The 22,547-nt window shown below is 37.1% G+C and overlaps 1 protein-coding gene and 2 pseudogenes across 1 annotated transcript; all 3 read right to left on the bottom strand.

The window, feature by feature from the left end:
* Positions 1-2,929: 2,929 nt before the first annotated feature.
* On the bottom strand, positions 2,930-3,865 carry OR11G7 (olfactory receptor family 11 subfamily G member 7). Its single transcript, NM_001391604.1, is given in 1 exon segment — positions 2,930-3,865. A coding segment is annotated over 1 exon segment (936 nt).
* Positions 8,339-9,297, bottom strand: OR11H29P (olfactory receptor family 11 subfamily H member 29, pseudogene; annotated as a pseudogene).
* Positions 19,519-20,442, bottom strand: OR11G2HP (olfactory receptor family 11 subfamily G member 2H, pseudogene; annotated as a pseudogene).

Raw genomic sequence — 22,547 nt, 5'->3', positions numbered from 1 at the left:
ATACCAAAATTTAAAGTTATTATATTAGCTTCTAGGGGTAAATAGGGTACTCATATTGATCATGGAAATGTGATTGTGTATAGCCTTGAGTGAAAATAATCTAAAAATATCTATTATGTGTATTGCTCTTTGATCCAAAAATATACTCCTGGAAGTCAATCTCATAAAAATAAAGACATAAGTATTTTAGAATATGTATGTGTGTGTATTGCACTATTATTTATAGGGACAAAACAGGAAATGAAGTTAATGCATATAAATAGAGAAACAGCTGAGTAAATAGTGCTAAGTGGACTATGAAATGGCTAATGAGAAGAATGAGTTAAACTTTATAGTAGACTTGGAAGAAATCCATCGACATAATGTTAAGAGAAAAAGGGGAGATGTGAAGAAGTTTACACTAAATAATCCCTTATTTTAAGACAATTGCAGCATCCATATTTATGATAGTATATGTGTGCATGGGTATGAAACATATGCACAGGAATATGGGTGAGTGAAAATACATGGGTACGTGCGTGTGTATAAGTATATAAGTACATGGACATAGAGAATAATGTAGAAGGATACACATTAGGTTATTAATATTGCTTATTTAACTAGAGTGTGCAGTGGTTGTGGGGAGAAGTGAAGAAGGAACGAAGGGAAGAAAAGTTAAGAAAATAAAAATGAAGGATGGCTTCTGTAAGAGACAGCATGTCTGTTGTGACCATATTCGTAGACCTATATATATGAATGTGTGTGTATATATTATATATGAATAAATTATATATATTAATACATATTATATACTACATATAATATACATATGCATATAGACACATCTGAGGAGATTATTACCTAAAATTTAATGACAGCTATCTTAGGACAGTGGAATTTTAGGTGATTTAATCCTGCTTATCCTTTTTGTTTAAAAAATGTTTACAATGAACAAGTATTGTGTAAATTGAAAAAGAGAGAAATTAGGATATTTTCATTATAAAATAATTACTATGTTACAAATGCATATTGAATGGATAAAAACTGATCTTTACTTTGAGATATAATGCTGAAGGTAAGGGGTAGGGCAAAGAGCTGAAGCAGTTTCCAGCTTTTGTGGTTCCAACCCTAAGGGAAATCAGATGGGCTGTTTGAAGTTCCATGTCTCTTGAAGAGTAGCTTTCACATCTTAGTCATAAAACAATCCATTTTTTATTGCACACATTTTTTAAAAATGCATTTTGGATTTTATTTTTTATCATTTTTTACAGTCAGACTTCTTTGCCTGTAGTAGCAGTAAATTGTAAAACACGAGAGGGGCTTTTTTAAAGAGTTTCATAGACCCTTTCTAGGGACACGATGACCTTTATCTTGTAGTGACCCTGTAGATCATGAGCTGAAGTTAGCCGTGTGGAAATACTTCAATTGCCTGCTCTCTCACCCCTTACCTCTCCATACTTTGCACATACTGTTCCCCAGCTGACTCCTATGGCAACTAACATCTCTCTTGGTCATAGTATATATCACAACTCAATTTTTTTCTCATCCTAGACTGTCAACTCCATGAGGGACTAAAATGTGACATTTCCTAGCTCTGTATCTGACATACTGAAGGTATTTATTAAATATTTTTTAAATAAATGAGTGAACAATAAGATATAAATATAATAGTTCTGAAAAGAGACTAGTTATAACTTTAACACAGTTTATTTTCTCCCAGAAATCATATGAGGACAAGTAATTTCCCACGTTCTCTCTCCAGTACCAATAATTCTGAATGAATGACATTTGTGGGTTCATGGATCCTGGCTTTTGTTTCATGGATCCACGGCTTTGTTTGCCATGAAAGGCAGCCTGCTTCATAGATTCCCCAAGGAACCTAGGAATTGTGGTGAACTGGTTCTTAGGTTCCAATTCTCAGAAAATTTACCAGTAGAGATATAATCATCATCATCATCATCATAATCATCTATAGAAGTTTGTATGAAAGATACCAGAGTACACAGTGAGAACAAATCTGTCATTCTTTTGCATCCAAAACACCCACTCTTCCCAAATGCAACCATTGTTAGATTTCTTATCTGTCCTTTGAAAGATATTCTATCCTTTTTTTAAACACACACACAAATTTATAATTTTATACATATCTGACAGCTTACATACTATACATCATTTATTCATTTATCAATATAACTTGAAGGTGGTTCCATATATGTATATCTGAAACTTCTTCATTTAAAAGATGTTGCATCATATTCTATTGCATGGATACATCATAATTTATCTAACTAGTTCTCAATAAATGGTCATTTAAGTGGTTTCTAATAATTTTCCATTACAAACAATGTTGCAATGAATATTCTTGTACATACGTATTTTCACATATGTTTGCTTATATGGGTAGGCTAAGTATCTAGGAGTTAGTACAATTGCTGAGTTAATGGATATGTGCATTTTAAATTGTGTTAAATAGTTTGCAATTTATCCTAAGTAGTATTTGTACCACTTTACACCTCTATCAGTAATGTATATATTTTTCCCTTCCTCAGATGAAAGAGTATTTGATGGCTGCACATCTGAATGGCAAAAAAAACACAATTATTCTTATTGCTTATGACGTATTTTTCTCTTTATGAGTAAAATAGAGCAATTCTTTAAAAAATAGCAAGGTTTTTCTTTGCATTATAAAGTTATGACCAGAGCAAATCACTCAAAATTCCCATTCTCCAGCTTTTCATCTGAAAAATTAGGGGATTGGATAAAGTCTCTGAGTTCTTTTTTCACCCTAACAATTGTAGGAAAAGTACAAACAGCAGTAACGAATAGGTTCAATAGTAGGATGAGCAATTCTTAGAGTGGTACTAGTTATTTACTTAAATTTGTTTACCTGAAAAAGTGTGAAGATAGACCAATTGCCTAAAGATTATTTTTCTCAATTAATCTCTAATTTTTATGTTCCCATAAATTTCTGCAGGGCATGTTTCATATCTTTGTTCCTCAGACTATAGATCACGGGATTAATGAGTGGGGTTCCCACAGAATAAAACAGAGTCACAAGCTTCTGCATTCCAGCTTCATGTTCAGATGCTGGGCTCAGATACATGACCATCACTGACCCATAGAAGAGTGAAACCACAGCCAGATGAGAACCACAGGTGGAGAAAGCCTTTCTTCGTCCAGCTGCTGAAGACAAACTAAACACAGCTCTCAGGAGCAGAGCATAGGACCCCATGATGCAGAGAAAAGGCATAAATAACAGCAAAGAACTTATGAATGTCCAATAAAACTCCATTACTGGGGCTCTGGCACAGGCGAGTGCTAACAAAGGACCGGGGTCACAGAGGAAGTGGTCAATAATCTTAGATCCACAGAAGGACATCTGGGAAATGATGATGATAGGGACTGGGAACCAGAGGAAACCAAGTACCCAGCAGCTGACCACAAGATTGGTGCAGAGACGTCCAGTCATAAGAGTGGGGTAACGTAGGGGCCAGCAGATAGCAAGGTATCGATCAAATGCCATAATAGCCAAGAAAAAGCATTCTGTAGAACCCAAGGAGAAGAAAAAGTAGAACTGGACAAAGCACCCCGAGAAGGAGATGACCTTGGTGTCAGAGAGGAAGTTGGCCAACATGTTGGGGACAGTGGAGGTGACATAGCAGATCTCCAGGAAGGAGAAGTTGGCGAGCAGGATGTACATGGGGGTGTGGAGTCTCTGATCCCAGCGCACAGCACAGATGATGGAACCATTGCCCATGAGGGTCAGGAGGTAGACAACAGAGAAGAGCAGAAAGAGGAGGATCTGCCCCTCCCTGGGGCAAGGGAAGCCCAGGAGGATGAAGCCAGTGATGGTGCTGCAGTTGTTAAGGATGTTGGAGTTTTTCATGGGTCTGTACTGTGAAAGGAACTATAATTACTAAATACCCCTGGAAAAGCACAGAGAATTCATTTCCTTCATCCAAACTCAAAACTGAGATGTTTGTTTATTCAGTATTCATTCAATGTTTATTATTTGTGGAGTATTTTTTCCAGGTACTGGGCATACAACAGTGAACAAAATAGATTAAAATCTCAACCTCATGTAGCTTGCCTTAAGTAGGAGAATGCAATGCATATTGACATTACGATGTATAATTCTTTTCTCTCTTCTTAAACTAAATATACTGGGTTAGCTCTCTTCCTGGCAACTACTGTTTTAAGAGTAGGCTGAGGTTATTGCTATGTAAAACAGCAGTTCATGGGGGTGACTGGGGATACACGTGATCGTTGCATCTAGAAAGCTTTCTGTAATGTTTTTAAATGAATCGTTAAGTGCATTTGCTAAATACTCGTGAGTACTCTCCTAATGCAGCCACTGGTAGGTAGGTGCCTTGTTGGATCATGTGATTCTGGAGCAGGAAAAAGGTGGGACTTTTGATGTCACTTAGAAGTTACTTAACAGTTGGCTATATTACAACCTAACCTGTTGATTTATTCTCTCTAATACCATTATGTATCAATTTCAAGAATAAATTCATCAGCATTTCCTGGGGAAAACTACCTGAGAACATACCACATAAGGCCATCTGGAGAGGCATCCCGAAAGATAACATTGACATCAGTAATCAGACCATCTTGAAATAGGTCTACTCTCTGGGATAAGGATGCAGTGGTGTGCTAGAACCCTTTCTCTGGGTCAGGTTTGTTCAGGACATTACTTGATTCTATGTCAAGGGCACTCCTGTTGCATATATATTTAAAATATGTGTCTCTAAAGATGAATATGGCATATGAGATATATTGGAGAAGAAACTTCAAGTCACTAAGAGATTCTCTTATAAACCTCCTCTTATTAGTGCCATGAATTTCCCTTACAATTCACTATTTGGGAGATCTTACTTTAATCTATTTAAGAAATAGCTCCCAATTTTTAAAATATCAGAAAACAAGAGAATCAAAGTTGTTCAAAAATAATTATTTTCCCGTATTCCAAAATTTGACCTTTATCTCTTTAGAAAGCCATCATCAATGAAGACGTCTTTTTAAGATTGAAATACAACTCGGAGAAAAGAGCACAATGATAGCTTTAACATATTGGAATCTGCAGAAATTTTTTAACAAGATATTTTTAATTTTTTGACTAATAAGAGGAGAATTTTCCTTAAAAATAATTTTGATAGAAATGTTGCATATAGAATATTTGTGTACTTACTGAACATAAGTAGAAAAACACCCCTTGTATTCAGTGAGATCAAATTAAATAAGATATATATATTTCTATTGATGCAGCTGTTGAGGGCTCACTAAATTAATAATGCATCCTCATCTGGAAGAAAAGGGGCCGGTTATGTTAAAGCAGGTTGTAGTCTTGTGGATAAAAAAACAAGAATACAAGGAAATTGAAAGATGTGGCTAAATTCTCACTAATTTTTTAAACCAGGATGATTATGAAGAGTTAAACTAATCTGTATTCATGATCATTTTGGTGAGACATCGTGAAAATCTATTACCCCCCTATGGAAACTGCACTTTCCAAGCAAGAGACTTATCTTCTCAACAGGACAAGAAAGCAGTGATGCAGAGAGCAGCCACTCACCCCCGGAACAGCAGCATCCATGACTTGAACTCAGATTCACAGACTTTGACTCAAAATCAAAATACTAAACATTTAGCTCTATATATCTGAGCTATAGACTACTCTTTTTGACATTAAAAGAAAAAAAAGCTTTATAGAAAAACTATTAGTCAGTTGTAGGGAAAGCATGGGAAATTGATTTCACAGATAATTTGCAACGTAATCGTAAGACATTCCTAATATATTCATCATTAAAATCTATGTGAATCTTAGTCCTCATACACACTGGTTTGTTTTATGCTTAAAAAAATTTTTAATACCACCTCTCCTAAAGGTGTGGATGAGTAATGATATGGAGAAAGAGGGGAGAGCTGAAAGAGGTGACCACAAAAAAAATCCCTATTTCCTTTTGCTTTCAGTCCCAGTAGACAGAGGTAGTTCCATACTGTTTTGTTCAAAATATCTATAGAAGTCATACCATTCCTGGATCTCCAGCCACTTCCTGAGAAGAAGACCTGCGGATGATGTCGGCAGCATTCAGCGCACTTATTTTGGAGAGCATGAATTCCATGGTAATCTAAATAGGTGAATTTTTTTCTTTCTTGAGCTGCAAGAGAAACCAATATTCTTTGATAATCTCTTGAACATATTGAATGAACAAATATCTAGATGAATAGGCTCACCTGTGATGTATAATAGCAGTAGTGTCCATCAAAAAGGACGTCTCCTATATATCATGAATCATCCTGGGAAATGGTAATCCAATCCTTAGGATGGTCACAAAGGCGAGTTCGCAGATACTCTCCTTCCCTGGCTTTAATGTGAGAGTCCTGTTTGAGAGCTTCCTGCATGGCTTATTTCACTCCCCCTGCACCGTAGGATTCTAGCGTCCTGTTTCTTACAGAGTGTGTTTGAAACTATGTGCTGGTCTTAATTTATGTGTCAGTTTAACCACTGCTGAAAATTCTCAGGTATCTCTTCATGTGATCCTATAAGTTTCCAAGCTTTCTGTAGGGACCTTCTCACTTTTTGCCTGGGGGTTTCATTGATATTTCTGACAAGTTGGCCCACAGGGATTATTAAAAATAATGTGCTCCAGGGGCCGCCCCAGTGGCGCAGTCGGTAAGTTCTCATGTTCCGCTTCTCGGTGGCCCGGGGTTCGCTGGTTCGGATCCTGGGTGCAGACATGGCGCTGCTTGGCACACCATGCTGTGGGAGGCGTCCCACATATAAAGTAGAGGAAGAGGGGCACAATGTTAGCTCAGGGCCAGTCTTCCTCAGCAAAAAGAGGAGGACTGGCAGTAGTTAGCTCAGGGCTAATCTTCCTCAAAAAAAAAAAAAAAGAAAAAAGTGCTCCATTGACTCTGGGAGGACCCCGTGGACTCCTTGAGCTTATGTTTCTCAAACAAGGTATGTGATTTTGTGCTATGAGATACACAAAGCCCCTAATTAAATGTACTCCTGAATGGACAATTTTACTCAGGAAAGATAATTTTGTATTACACCAAATATGTATGTACATTGAGTCAGAAGGTATAATTAATGATATCTTTAAAATAAAATTTTGCATTTCAAAGAAATATTGCCTGCAAATGCAAATATTGTCCGCAAATATTGTCTACAAGTATTTTCTGACCACTGTTGCCAAATATGCTTTGGTTGTAGAAAGGTTTGAGAAACACCGTGCTAGATTACTTCATCACCTAGCACCAGCGGGCCTCTCTTCCTAGCGCACCTAATTTAATTCTCAGTATGGCCTTAACTAAAAGGATGGACTCTCATTTTAAATAGATTGGCCTCTCAGCTGATGGGTTTCCTGTTTAGCATGGTGTTTGGGCACAAAAATGGAATTTATTCTTTGTATAATTTTCTTTCAATACTTTTCTGACTAAAACTTTGCCCTACAGCCTTCTGAGAGGCATAAAATATGTGTAAGGCATTGTTACTCCCATTACAATTGGTGATGGGGCTGTCACAATTGATATGGAGAGGAAGCACTATGAGTAAAGTTGCTCAATTGGGAGAAAATGTACTTAAGGTAAAATAAGAAGATTGGCTACTGTGCACTGCAGGGCTTAGACAGTAGATCAGTAGGAGAGAAGGCCGAATGGAGCAGAGTATTGAGTGAGGGCTTTGAATGGCAGAAAGAAGAGTTTGTACTTTAAGTGGTAGAAATATGAAGCATACAGTGTTTTTGATGTGAAAGCCTCAAACAATGGAAAGCTTACATTACTAGGTGCTTACTTTTTGTTTGTTTTTGTGTGGCACCTTGCCCTTTTGCCTTTGAGAATATTTATTTTCTGAATTTACAAGATTTCACCCTCCTTTGAAAGGCTCCAGGTGCATATGTATTTGATTCCCTCTACCAGCTAAGATTAAACCAGTAAAGATACTTCACAGAAAAAGAACATATATAATAACACCATATAATTACTCAGTGAGGTCATGCATGTTTAAAATGTTTTATTGAGCATTTATCATCAATCAGCTCAACTTGAACTGCTAAGGAACTGTGTCCTTATTTTATGCCTCTCAGAAGGCTGTAGGGCAAAGTTTTAGTCAGAAAAGTATTGAAAGAAAATTATACGAAGAATAAATTCCATTTTTGTGCCCAAACACCATGCTAAACAGGAAACCCATCAGCTGAGAGGCCAATCTATTTAAAATGAAAGTCCATCCTTTTAGTTAAGACTGTCCCTCTACTTAAGCAAGAGACAAACTATGACTTACTGAGGCCAGTCTCTATTGTTGTTATCAATAAGTAAAGTCAGAAGTGACAATTGCTCCTTCTCTTTCAACAATGTCTCAGTTCTGGTCAATTCTTAATCCCAGGACTTTCTTTAGGGCATCTCACATGTCTTTGTTTCAAAGACTAGAGATAGGGGTGTTTAAAAGTGGAGTGACTGCTAAGTATACCAAAGTGATGATGATCTTCTGCATTCCTGCTGGGTTCCCTAATGTTGGATTCACATACATCATCATAAGGCTTTCACAGAATAATGACACCACCATTAGGTGGGACTCGGATGTGGAGGAAGCTTTAGTTCAACCAGCACCAGAGGGAGCATGAAACACAGCTTTGAGTACCGAGTGTAAGATCCCAAGATGGAAAGGAAGGGCCCAAAGATAATCCTTGAGTTGAAGGTGTAACAGATAAGCTCTGTGGAAGGGGAAGGGATGCTGGCTAGTACAGAAATTGGGACTGGATCACACATGAAATGGTCAATGAGGTTGGGTCCACAGAAGGGAAGTTATGAGATAAGAACAATGGGGACTGGAGAGCAGAGAAATCCACTCACCCAGCAAACACAGACTAGGATCACATAGAACTTCCCAGTCATGATAGAGGGGTAATGTAGTGGATGACAGATGGCCAGGTACTGATCATAAAACTTAACTGATAAGAAGAAATACTTTGTTGTACCCAGTGAAAAAAAGAAATAGAATTGGAGGAAGTAGCCAATGAAGGAGATGGTCTTGGTGTCAGAGAGGATGTTGATCCAATGTTCAGGACAGTGGAAGAAACGTTCCAAATCTCTAGGAAGGCAAAGGTTCCCAAGAAGGCGTACATGGGCCTATGAAGTTGCCTGTCCCATTTTCACTGCAGAGGCAATAGCCCCATTCCCCAGCTGGGTCAGGAGATATACCACCAGAATTAATGAGAAGAAGAAGTTCTGCATCTCACTTTGACAAATGAAACCGAGGAGGACAAACGCAGTCATAAAATGCATTATTGTGTTCTGGGATCCCAAAGCTGTTAGAGAAACAGGTAACCAAAGAGTGAATAACAATGAACATTTATAGCTTTTGCTAACAGGTTGCTTGAAAATGTATGAAGTATTTCTGCATAAGTTATTTCATTTGGTCTTCCTAATGACCGTTTGAACTGTAAGGAAGCTATGCTTTATCCTTCTCTTTTACAGACAAGGAAACTGAAGTTCAGAGAGATTTGAAGGGTTTATTTAACTGAGAAGAGACAGTAACTCTTAGATACACTGGCCCATATGGAGACGGGGCTTGGAACAAACCCTACTCCATTTCAAACGTTCCATATTCAAATATGATTTCTTTTGGAGGCCACCATTTTCCCTGGTTTGTTTCCCCCTAAGCTGCACTTGGGGGGCTTTCCATCATGATGAGGTCCTCGAGGTAACTTGTAGCTGAGTATGTCAATTTCTGTAGTATATAAAACAATGTGCTTTCATTTTTGCTAGGAAGTAAGCCCTAAACACCACAACATTTCCACTCATCATCTTGCTTTTACTTAAATTAACTAACGAATTGAGGGGTCACTCTAAGATGTGCTGAGACCAGAAAAGTCTTTCTCATAGTGGCTGAATTAAGAGTTGGGAGTTCAGACAGGACTATAGACTTGGATATTTTGCTAACAACCTTCCTAAAACTATTGGTCCAGGTGTATTTTTACAGTTTTTCTATTTATTTCTACAGTTTTTCTATATATCTTTCCTATTTCTAAAGTTTCCTGGTTAAAGTTCAAGATTTTTGGCTTGGTAAGCTCCATCGATATTTTAAATTTGGCAGCATATTGACTACAAATATAGGATAATTGAACATATTATTTATTAATGTCACTTTTAAGATACTCACAAAATTGTATCCTTATGCGATGTGTAAAATCTTCAGAGAGAAAGAAGCCTGCTTCTCAGTAGTTGATCAAACCTAGAGCAAACTCAGAGGATAAATGTTTTATTGCCAAGGCAATTTTAGATACTTGTATTTATTAACAATGTTTTTAGAATAATGAAACATATTCTCTCTAATAAACATGATTTTTATGAAAATCTATATTTTCTCCAAGTGATTTAGTTCAATGACTATTGTTATGATGACCATATGGATCAAAATTGCTAGGACAGTTGTAATTTCAAATACACTTCTCCTAACTATACCTATATTTGGCAGACCACATGCTGTCATTTTTGTTTGGAAATATTGTTACTGGGCTTACAATTAAAATAAATTTGAATGCTCAATTTAAATGGTAGCACGTTATCATTTACTTATTCATTTAGGCATTTGACAAATGTTTATTCACTGTTTATTATATTCCTAGAAGTGTGCTAAGTTCTGGGGTACCATGGTAAATATGAAAAATAAAATTCCCCTCCTTTTGGAACTTCTTCTTTATGAAAGCAATCAAGTCTGCCACCTACACCTGTACAGTCATGTCTCTGTGTGACAGGGGCTACCTTGAAATATGTTTCATAGCATGCCCACCTGTATGCTGTGGGCCTGAAAAAGATATTGCAGTTAGGAATAACTTAGATAAATCTAAGTTAGTGAGGGTAGTAGCATGATAGCAAACTGTATTTGACAGAAAGGAGATATTTTCGGTTTTTCAAGACAGTAGACAGAGATATACAATATGAATTGACTTAATCTACCCCCAGGCCAGGAAGTTCTTGGCACCACAAAGAGAAACATAATTCCAGTTCATGGTTTTTGACCTGGATCCAGACCTCATAAGTCTTAACTCCCACTTGTTCATTTGAGTTAATAATGTCCAAGACCTTTTTACATTTGAGCCGCAGTGAAATTTTGGTTACCTGTGGAACACAGGATCAGAGAAAGATGGATAAATGAACTTCACCGGTAATTTGAAATCTCACTGCATTACTTTCTATCACTTCCATCTCCAAAAAAAAGTACATCTATTAGTAGCTCAAATGATGAATTTAAATTCACTTCTTTCATCTTTCTATCTATCTTGAGTGATACAACAAATGAACAGTCGAAGAAAATAGGAGGAGTGAGGAGTCTGGGCAATCTATTCTGTATGAACTGATAAGGAAGCCAGATCCTCCTCCATGACCCCCAACCATTTGCTTGAGATTTAAGCCACTTGCCCAGGGAAGAGCACTTTTTAAATTATAAGTACAGGGATTCTTCTTCCTTTATATTTATATTTTTAAGGTTAAACTGTAGATACATCCAAAGGACCAGAGAGTCTACTGGTCTACTACTTCTTTCTCAGTTACCACTTGCTACTTGTCACTTGCCAACAACTCTGAAAAAAATAGAATAACCTACTTTAATTGCTCTTGCTGAAGGATATTTGTCAATCAAAACTTAGATATTAGAAACAAAGTGCCATAAGACTTAAGCTGCACCCTGACTAAGGAAATTTAATGCTCCTCAAAAAACATCCAAGACATTTGAGCACTATTTTCCCTAAATGAGTTGTATAGTGGGCATTCTGTGATACCACAGAGAGCCCTTAATGTGAGTATATCACCCTGGGCACTCCTCAAGAGTGTGCTGGGAGAAGAGAATTTCAGGGCCTAACACGTTCCTACAAAGAACAAAGGAACATAGAATTGATGGATTTACAGAAGAACCAGCATGCTCTAGCATCCGACATCAGTGGGTGTACAGGATCAGTGATGCACTGATGCAGGCAGACTTTCTCTACATACTGGATGGTATTTCTGGCTCCAAGAGGAAGATGTAAGAGAAACTCTAGCCACAAAACTGTCCTCATTACGCAATCTAAAAGCTCCTTCTTGGATGGAGAGCAGTATTTGTGGCTCCAGAGACTTGCTTCCTTTGATATTCTTAACCAAATGAAATGTATTTTTCATGTAAGTGATTACTAAGAGTTTACAAGTCTCTCCTGAATAGAGTCCACAGTTCCCCGGTGTGCTCTCTGGGAGACACCTTGTTCCCTGTGCATGTATTTCTATGTATGCATCTAATCCTAGCTATGTCTGTTTATATTTCCCCGAGTGATTTAACTAGTGAGACGCAGAGGTGGAGATAAATATCCAAGAGAGGCCAGGAAAAGTTTCCTGTTTGTGGAGCTATCCTTCATCTAAGGAACTGATCAGCCTGGGGAGTGGGGTGGGAGAGAGGTGCGAGTGGGGGTTAACGTGAAAGAAGAAAGAGAAACAATGTGTGTGCCTCTGTGTGAGAGTGTGTGTGTACGTGTGTGTCATCTTCCCAAAGTAGACCTTATTCTTGGTGCCAAACCTGTAAGCACTTAAAGTAAACAAAATGGTTGTCTAGACATAGTTTACTTAGTTTTGCATTATTCACCACGAGGCAAACAATCTCTTTTCTGAATTTTACATATAGCTTGAACACATTTGTTTGAAAAAATGTAGCCTATGTGAGAGCAGATTTTTAATGTGGTTGACTTACGTGCTGCAATATTAGTGAAAATGAAAGTTTAGCACTGTAAATGGCCTAGAGGTGGGAAGTATGAGTTTTTCTCATTGAAATCAGGGGAAGGAGAACAAATAAAATGAGGCAGAGAACCTGAGGGGGAAATGAATTCATCATAGCAAGAGCTCAGGTAGAGAAGTGTACTGAGTTTAGGAGTGAGTTTTTATTTCTGCTGTGGTCCAATAAATCTATGTTTTTTCTGCCTGTGCTTTTCATGTCATATCCAAGAAATCATTGCCATATCCAGTGTCATGAAGGTTATGTTTCTCCTAAGAGTTTTATAGATTTAGGTCTTATGTTTAGGTCTTTGAATCACTTGGAATTAATTTTTGAGCACAACAGCATAAAGATGAAATTTAGTTCTTTTGCATGTGGATATCCAGTTTTCCCAGTACCATTTTTTTAAAAAGACTGTCCTTGCCCCATTGGATGGTGTTGGCATCCTTGTGAAAAAGAATTTGATTGTAAATGTGAGGATTTATGTTTGGGTTCTCTATTCTATTCCATTGGTCTACATGTCTGTCTTTATGCCAATACCACACTTTTGGTTACTGTGGCTTTGAAGTAAGTTTTGGAATAAAAAATTGTGAGACTGTCAACTTTGTTCTTGTTTCAAATTGTTTTGACTTTTTGGGGTCCCTTGAGATTCCATATGAATTTTAAAATATATTTTTCTATTTCTGCAAAAAACATAATTGGGATTTGTTAGAGATTACATCGAATCTGTAAATCATATTGGGTGATATTAACATCATAACAATACTAAACCTTGCAATCCAAGAACATACAATGTCTTTCCATTTATTTGTGTCTTTCATTTTTTTTTTTCAGCAACTTTTTGTAGTCTTCAGTGTACAGGTCTTTTTCCTTCTTGGTTAACTTTATTCCTAAGTATTTTCTTCTTTTTGTTGCTACCATAAATGAAACTGTTTCCTGCATTTCCTTTTCATGTTGTTCATTGTTAGTGTATAAATCTGCAACTAATTTTTGTTTGTTGATTTTATATGCTGTAACTTTACCGAATCTGTTTATAAGTTCTAACAAGTTTTTTTCATTTGTCTCTGTGAAAGTGTAACTTTAGGTTTTCCTATATATAAGATCACATCATCTGTGAACAGAGAAAATTTCCCTTTCCGACTTGGATTGATTTTATTCCTTTTTCTTGCCTAAAGGCTCTGGCTAGGACTTCAATACTATGTTGAATAGAAGTGGTGAAACTGGTCATCCTTTTCTTGTTCCTGATCTCAGAGGAACAGCTTTCAATTTTGTTGTTTTTTTGTTTTGCTATTGATTTACTATTGAGTATGACATTCACTGTGGGTTTTTCATATATGACTCTTATTATGTTGAGGTAGTTTCCTTCTATTCCTTGCTTGTTGAGTGTTTCTGTTATGAAAGGGTGCCAAATTTTGTCAAATGCCTTTTATGCATCGATTGAGATGATCATCTGGTTTTTCTTTCATTCTATCAATGTGATGTATTATGTTGATTTATTTTCATATGGTGAACCTTGCAGGAATAAACCTCACTTGGTCATGGTGTATAATCCTTTTAATATGCTGTTGAATTTGGTTTGCTAGTATTTTTTGAGGATTTTTGCATCTATATTCACAAGAGACATTGGTCAGTAGTTTTCTTTTCTTGTAGTGTCTTTGTCTGGCTTTGACATCAGAGTAATACTGGCCTCATAGAATGACGTAGGAAGTGTTCCCTCCTCTTCAATTTTTTTTGAAGACTTTGAGGATTGTGTTAATTCTTTTTACAAGAGTTTGATAGATTCACAAGTGAAGCTATCTGGATATAGGCTTTTCTTTGTTAGGAGGTTTTTGAATACTGGTTTAATCTCCTTACTGGTTATAGATCTATTCAGATTGCATATTTCTTCATGGTTCATTTTGGTAGGTAGTGAATTTCTGGGGATTTATCAATCTAATCTAGGTTAACCATTTTTTTTATGGATACTTGCTCATTGTACTATTTTATGAACATTTGTATTTCTAAAAAAATCAGCTGTAATGTCCCCACATTCTGATTTTATTTGAGTCTTCTTTCATTTTATCTTTGTCAGTCTAGCTAAGGGCTTGTCATTTTTGTTGATCTTTTCAAAACATTTATTTTCTCTGTTGATTTTCTATTATCTATTTTATTTACCCCTACTTTAATCTTTAGTATTTTCTTCCTTTTGCTAGCTTTGGGTTCAGTTTGTTCTTCTTTTTCTGGTTCCTTAAGGTGTAGAGTTAGGGTTTTGACTTGAGATCTTTATAATTTTTTCAATGTAAGGCTTTATAGTTAAAAATGATTCTATTGCCACTGCTTTCTCTGTATCCCATAAGTTTTGGTATGTTGTGTTTTCATTTTCATTTGTTTCAAGATGTTTTATAATTTCCCTTGTTATTTTTTCTTTGACCCATTGGTTGTCTAAAAGTTCATTGTTTAATTTCCATTTATTTGTGGATTTTCCAGTTTTCCTTCTGCTGTTGATTTCTAGTTTCATTACATTGTAGCTGGAAAAGATATGTATGATTTCAATTTTAAAAAATTTATTAGGACTGTTTTGAGGCCTAAGATATAGTCTATCCTGGAGAATTAAAATACTTAAAAATTTTTTTTAAGAACCCTGGGAGTGTAAGGGGTGTGTGTGTGGATGTGTGCGTTTGTCCATTTATGAAGACAAACAAAAGGAAGGGGATGACAGCTTTTTTATTAGAAAGTTACATATAACCAGAAGGAGAATATATTGCAGGCAATATATTGGGGAAATTCAGGAAAATGGTGTGTGTAAACACAAGCCACAGTTGAACCATGGCTACAGACCTCGGGGGTTGGCTAATTTTTGGTTTTCCGTCTCAGTCGTGTCAAGTTTAGTTCTGGGTCATGTTTACTTGAGGATGAAGACCACTAGGGCTCGAAGTTTATGTGAGCTCTGGGTTCCCATCTCTATCTCTACAGCCAGGAATTGTTATGAAATATAAGGATTTCAACTATAGGCAAGTGCTATCTGAACATGAATGATTTTTAGTGCTCGGTGCCCAGACTTTCATAAAAAAATTGACTTAGGAGTTTCCTATGGTCTTTTCTGATTGTTAGTGTTTTCAAGTTTTATTTTTTTTTAGATTCAATATTTTCCTTTATTTTTAGAAGAATGGTAAATTGAAATAATCCAATGTTCTATTACTAAAGCCTGTGTTTACTTAAAATTTTTAAACTATATTATCGTTTGGACTTTAATTCAAATTATATTTTTAGTTAAACATTTTGTTTTGGGGAACTCATTAATAATCTCTAGGAGTAGTTAGTCATATGGTGGCTTACAGAGAATTTCCAGAAACATTTCTCTTCTATAACCTGAGGTACACTTGCAAAAAGGTATTGCCATATAATTAACTACGCTTAGATTCTCTCTCACATGAGAGAAATTCATTCTTACGCAAATGTCCTCATGATCTTCCACAGTACTTATTATTTCCCTTTTCACTGCACTTTTACCTTTAAATAAAAAGAAAACCCTTGCAATTTTATCATATATCTCTATCATGAGACTACAAGTCCCATGAGGGAACAAAAATGTGTCTTACATACTTTTGTATCAAATTTATTTCCTGGCTCTGTCTAGTATTGTAGGTGCCCAACAACAATAAAAATATATAATTGAACAATAAAGGGGAGGATGTCTAAATGTAAAAGTGGTAAACTAGTTACATTTTGTCACAGTATATCTGTACAAGTCCTAAGAGGAGAAAGACATTTCTCGTATTTTCTCTAAAGTACCAAAAAGTCTGAATGAAATAATATTAAGGTGTTCTTAGGATGCTCTTTCAACCTTTCTATAAACGAATAGACTCCTAAGGAACCCTAGAATTGTGGGAGGAAAAAATGATTTTCTAGAACTACTTATCAGAAAATTCCTCTAGCAAGCTATTCTTTGTTTAAAAACAACTGTATTATTATTTATTTTTATATAAATAATACAAGCACATGGCAAAGAATTGAAAAATTTCAAGAGTGTGTGAAGAAAATAAGTCTCTTTTACTCTCTCGCTGCTCAGGCATCAGATTTTCCTCACCTGAAGCAACACTTGTTATCAGTCTGGATCTTCTTCAAGAGATAGTGAAACGTAGCCCCACTCTCTGCTCACTTTGCTTTTTTCACTCTACTGTAAATCTTGGAGATATTACATATAGAGCTGTTTGTATTTTATAAAATTGAAGACACAGTATTCCATTGTATGAAAACCATAGCTCATCTAACTAGTCTTCTATTAGTGGGAACTGACATTTTTCTCAACATTTTGCTATTACAACAATGCTGATTGAGTATTCTTGAATGTTCTTTATCGAGCAATTCATGAATAGGGCAGCATCCCATACAACAAAGAGAAAGGAACTCCGTCTAGTTGCAGAAAAGGAAAGGTTTTTAAAGGCAAAGAGGGAGTAGAAAAGAGGAAATTACTAGCAAAGAATGCATTGATTTAGGCAAGGTTGCCCCCCTAAGGGGAACAGAAGAGCTCTATTGCTAAATTTCCTAGTGCTGACCAGGAAGTTTCAGGTTGGCTGATTAAAGGTCATATTTCTGATGGGGGTTGAAACTGTAATTAGGTTAGGTAGGAAGTCTTGGTTTACTGCTGCAGGGCCTAACACAAGTGTTTCCATTTTGGGCCCATTGTCTCCCTTTTTAACAATATTGTAGGTTAATTATACCTTTTTCCTTTTTTGAATTTATTAGCGTTATTTTCCATATGTTTAAGAGTTTTTTCTGTATGTAATTTATTTATATCTTTTTACATATTTTCCTTTTGGGATGTTGTCCTGTTGTCTTACTGTTTACAGAGCTTTATGTATATTAAGGGAACAAACGTTGTTTGACTGGCAAATAATTGAGAACTTCTAAAATAGAAGTATAGGATTAGCCAGTAAGAAAAAAGAAAAAGAAGTAACTTGAGCCAGTGAAAAGTGTGGTGGATAGGAAATTTTTGTTTTTTACCATTAAAATTAATATCCTCAGAAAATCACTCCTGATTCCCAATCCTCATTTTCTTCCCCTGCAAAATCCAGTAGTTGAAATGGTAAAGACACTTGAATAATAGGATGACCTTCCATTCAGGGCCTAGGAGGAAGCTCAGGGACCAGCCTAAGTTACCAATACAAATGCTAATTAAATATTTTTACTGATCTACAATTGCTGAATGGCTACAATGAAAAACAAAAGGCCTAAATCTGATCTCTGTAGTCCTGGTATTACCTCTGATTTTACTGTGAGCCCCCTCCACCCTGCCTTGCTTGCAAGGGCAAATCCTCTGATATGTGGAGCTGTTTGCAATCAACAGAAAAGCAGGTCTACATCCCAGACTTGTGTTTATACCAGTCCCTGTATCCACTTGTCTCTGATTTGTGGGCTTTTGCATGGTTATGCTACAAGATCATCTTCTGAATGTGAGGGAAAAAGTGAGAATGTATGAATTTAGACATAATAAAAAAAAACTCTGCTTATGTTCATGACTAAGCAGCTTATATTAAACTAACCTGTCCACCAAAAGTAACTAAAATCTGGACAAAATACATAAAACAAACATTTTAAAGCACTGGAGAGCAATTAACACAGGCAAGACTTCGGGGGCCCCTACTCCAGAAAGGGATTATCAAGGAGATGAGTTCCACATTCAACTTGGGTGTTTCTCCCTGAGGAAACTGACAATTCACTGGGTTGGGGAAGTATGGGCATATGGAAGCATGTGGGAAAGAATGGGGGAAGGCAGAATAAAATCTCAGTAGAAAGCAGAAGTTTCACTAAACTGAGGAAATCAAGCATTTGGTGTTTGTGGCTCCCAAAACAGCTGGAGTTTGACAAACAAATCCTGAAGAGAGTAGGATCACAGAAAAGTGAGGGTCAAAATATAATACAATCTATGTTCAAAGTGCTTTTGGATTTCCAAGCCATTCATGTACAAGATGAGATTTCAAGGAATCTAGCAGAAAGCAGAAACTGGGAGTCTGAAGAGCTGAGCAGAGGTTTCAGGATTCACGGGGTTCAAGGAGCACAGAATAGGGGGTCAGACCCCTTAGGGTGAAGGGGTCCTGAAACAGTCCAGGCTTGCAGTTCAGATCTCAGAAAGGCAATGTGCCTGGTGTAAGGATCACATTCCAGAAATAAGAGTAAACGTAGTGTAGACTATTTTTACAACAGCTGAAAACAGTCCTTACATGAGATCAAAGTGATCTGCCTCTAACTGTGGCAAGAAGAAAACTTAACTTTTGTTGAGTTACTAACACAATTTTATTTATAATTTTTTAAATATCGTGTTCAGCATTCAATGTAAAAGATTGAGGCATGGTAAGAAGCAGGACAAATGATCAAGAGCCAAGAGAATAAATAAACAACAGACACACACTCACAGGTGACTGGGGTTTTAGTCCATACTAGGATGAACAATCATCTGAATAAAACAAGTTTTTTTTTTAACTTGAAAATACGTGAAATACAATTTTTGTAAATGTTTGTAAATCAGTTAAAGTTAATTTTGGGCTCTAATAGCCCAAAAACCTTTTTTTTTTTTTTTTTTTTTTAAGATTTTATTCTTTTCCTTTTTCTCCCCAAAGTCCCCTGGTACATAGTTGTATATTCTTCTTTGTGGGTCCTTCTAGTTGTGGCATGTGGGATGCTGCCTCAGCGTGGTTTGATGAGCAGTCCATGTCCATGCCCAGGATTCGAACCAACGAAACACTGGGCCACCTGCAGTGGAGCGCATGAACTTAAGCACTCGGCCACGGGGCCAGCCCCCCAAAAGCCTTTTTGATGAACACTTTTTATATTCTCACAAATTTCTGCAGGGCCTTTTTCATATCTTTGTTCCTTAGACTATATATCACGGGGTTAAGGAGTGGGGTCACGACAGAATAAAACAGAGTCACAATCTTCTGTGTTCCAGCTTCCTGCTCAGTTGTTGGGCTCCCATACATGACCAGCACTGAGCCATAGAACAGTGAAACCACAGCCAGATGAGACCCACAGGTGGAGAAAGCCTTTCTTCTCCCAGCTGCTGAAGGGACTTTCAATACAGCTCTTAGGACCAGAGCATAGAACCCCATGATGCAGAGAAAGAGAATGATGATGGGCACAGCACTTAAGGCGGAGAAAAGAAGCTCTACCAGAGGAGGTTTTTTGCAAGCGAGTGCTAGAAGAGGACCTGGGTCACACAGGAAGTGGTCTATAATCCTGGATCCACAGAAAGACATGTGGGAGACGATGACGATGGGAATCAAGAACCAGAGGAAACCAAGTACCCAGCAGCTGGCCACAAGATTGCTGCAGAGACGTCCAGTCATAATAGTGGGATAACGTAGGGGCCGGCAGATGGCAAGGTATCGATCAAATGACATAATAGCCAAGAAAAAGCATTCTGTACAACCCAAGGAGAAGAAAAAGTAGAACTGGAGGAGGCACCCAGAGAAGGAGATGACCTTGGTGTCAGAGAGGAAGTTGGCCAACATGTTGGGGACAGTGGAGGTGACGTAGCAGATCTCCAGGAAGGAGAAGTTGGCGAGCAGGATGTACATGGGGGTGTGGAGTCTCTGATCCCAGCGCACAGCACAGATGATGGAACCATTGCCCATGAGGGTCAGGAGGTAGACAACAGAGAAGAGCAGAAAGAGGAGGATCTGCCCCTCCCTGGGGCAAGGGAAGCCCAGGAGGATGAAGCCGATGATGATGCTGGAGTTTTTGGAGATTGTCATGGGTCTGTGAGCTTTGAAAGGACCTATGATTACTAAATACCCATGGAAAGCAGAAGGACATCATTTTCTTTGTCCAAACAAGAAACTGAAATTTGTTTGTTCATTTATTATAAATTCAATGTTTATTCAGTGTTTACTATTTTCTAGGTATTTTTTCTAAGTGCCACAACAGTGAACAACATAGATGAAAATTCCTACATTATGTAGGTTACCCCAGGTAGGAGAATGCAATGGAGACTGACATGACAATATATAATTCTCCTTTTCTCTCCTCTTAAACTAAATGTACTGGATTAGTGCTTTTCCTGGAAATTACCTTTTCAAGAGTAGGCTGAGGTTATTGCTAAGTCAAACAGCAGTCTCATAGAAACGACTGGGGATACAGATGAATCTTGCATTTAGAAAGCTTTCTGTCATTTTTTTTTTAAATGAATGGATTAGCACATTTGCTAAATACTCCATAAGCAGTCACCTAATGCAGCTGCTTCTAGGCAGATGCCTTGTTGGATCATGTGATTCTGGATCAGGAAAAGGTGGGACTTTTGATGTCACTTAGAAATTACTTAACAGTTGGCTATATTTCAACCTAATCTGTTGATTATTCTCTCTGATACTGTTATCTATCAACTTCAAGAATAAATCTATCAATGTTTGCTGGGGAAACTACTTGAAAACATAGCACGTAAGGCCATCTGGATAGGTATCCTGAAAGTTCACATTAACATCAGTAATCTGACCCTCTTGAAATAGTTCTATTCTCTGGGATAAGGATGCAGTGCTGTTCTAGAACCCTTTCTCTGAGTCAAGTTTGCTTAAGACATTACTTGATTCCATGTCAAGTAGCACTGATGTGTCCAATGAGAACTCCTGTCGTTCGATCTCCTTAATGTCTATCACCACAGAACTTTGCTGTCCTCAGCTAGGGTAGAATGGAGAGGGGGAAAAGAAACCTGCATTAGGATCTGCATCTCCTATATACTTTTGCTCAGCTTTAAATTCATCTGTCTAAAGGCTCAGATTAAATTTTCAATGATCATATATTTTTTTCTCATGAAGGAGAGCTGAAAACATGTACTACGAAAAAAAATCTCATGTTTGTGAAATGACTCTCTGCTATATTTGTTTGGGATTAAAATATTGAGGACTTTTGCCCTTGTTGAAGAAGTTTTCTTTTTACCCCCTAATTTGTGTTATCTCTTTGTAGAATGTTTTAAAACGAATGTTGGGGTCATTTGGCACATTGCTTACTCATAAATGGCAGGAGGCAAGATTTGATATAACCGTTGAATACAGGTTATCTTGGTCTCAGAACTTAAAATAAAGCAAAAATTTTATGAAGATTGTGAGTTTATACTATTAATTTTGAGAAATGACACCTGGATTTTATCACGTCAAGGAATCTGTTGCTTAATAGTGGTTGTGTATTTTTTGTCTGGATTGCTTTTCTGGTTTTCTTCTAATCTCAATTTATATACAATTGTCTATTTGACCATCTTATGTGGAATGTTGAGTAAACATTTGATGATCTTCTTTTCTTTCCCTATGTTTTTATATAACATCTCCCTTTCTCTTAGCTTTCATACACAATTCAGCTGCAATTCCTATTTTCTGTATTTCTAAAATACAACTTGATGCATCCACTGCTTTCACTTTCCTCTACACTCCCATAGTTCAAGGTACCATTATTATTTCTCTGAATGACTACAAAGGCCTCCTGAATGCTCTCTCTGCTTCCTGCCTTTGCTTCGCTACACGGCAGCCATACTGACATTTTCAGAATATAAGCAAGATCATGTTTTCTTTGTGTGTAAAAGCATTCAGTAATTTCCTCATCTAGAATAAAATCTAAGCTCCTTTTTATGGTGCATTGGCCCCTGAATGATCTGGCTTCTACCTACTTCAACAATTTCTTCCCTTCCCTTTCCCCCTTTCCTGGTCTGCCTTTCCCGCTTTCTCCTTCTTCGGTTACAGGCCTTCTTTCTATCCTATAAAGAGCAAGTCCTTCTCTAACCAGGTCCTTTGCTCTAGACATTCTCTTTCCCTGGAAATCTCATCTGGAACCAATTCTTCAGTTTCCAGCCTAAACATTCTTTTCTTCTGAA

Source organism: Equus caballus, chromosome 1, assembly GCF_041296265.1.
Source record: "Equus caballus isolate H_3958 breed thoroughbred chromosome 1, TB-T2T, whole genome shotgun sequence".
In the NCBI taxonomy this organism is placed as follows: Eukaryota; Metazoa; Chordata; class Mammalia; order Perissodactyla; family Equidae; genus Equus; species Equus caballus.
Note: the sequence above shows the minus strand (reverse complement) of the source record. Positions and strands in the feature narration are given on the sequence as shown.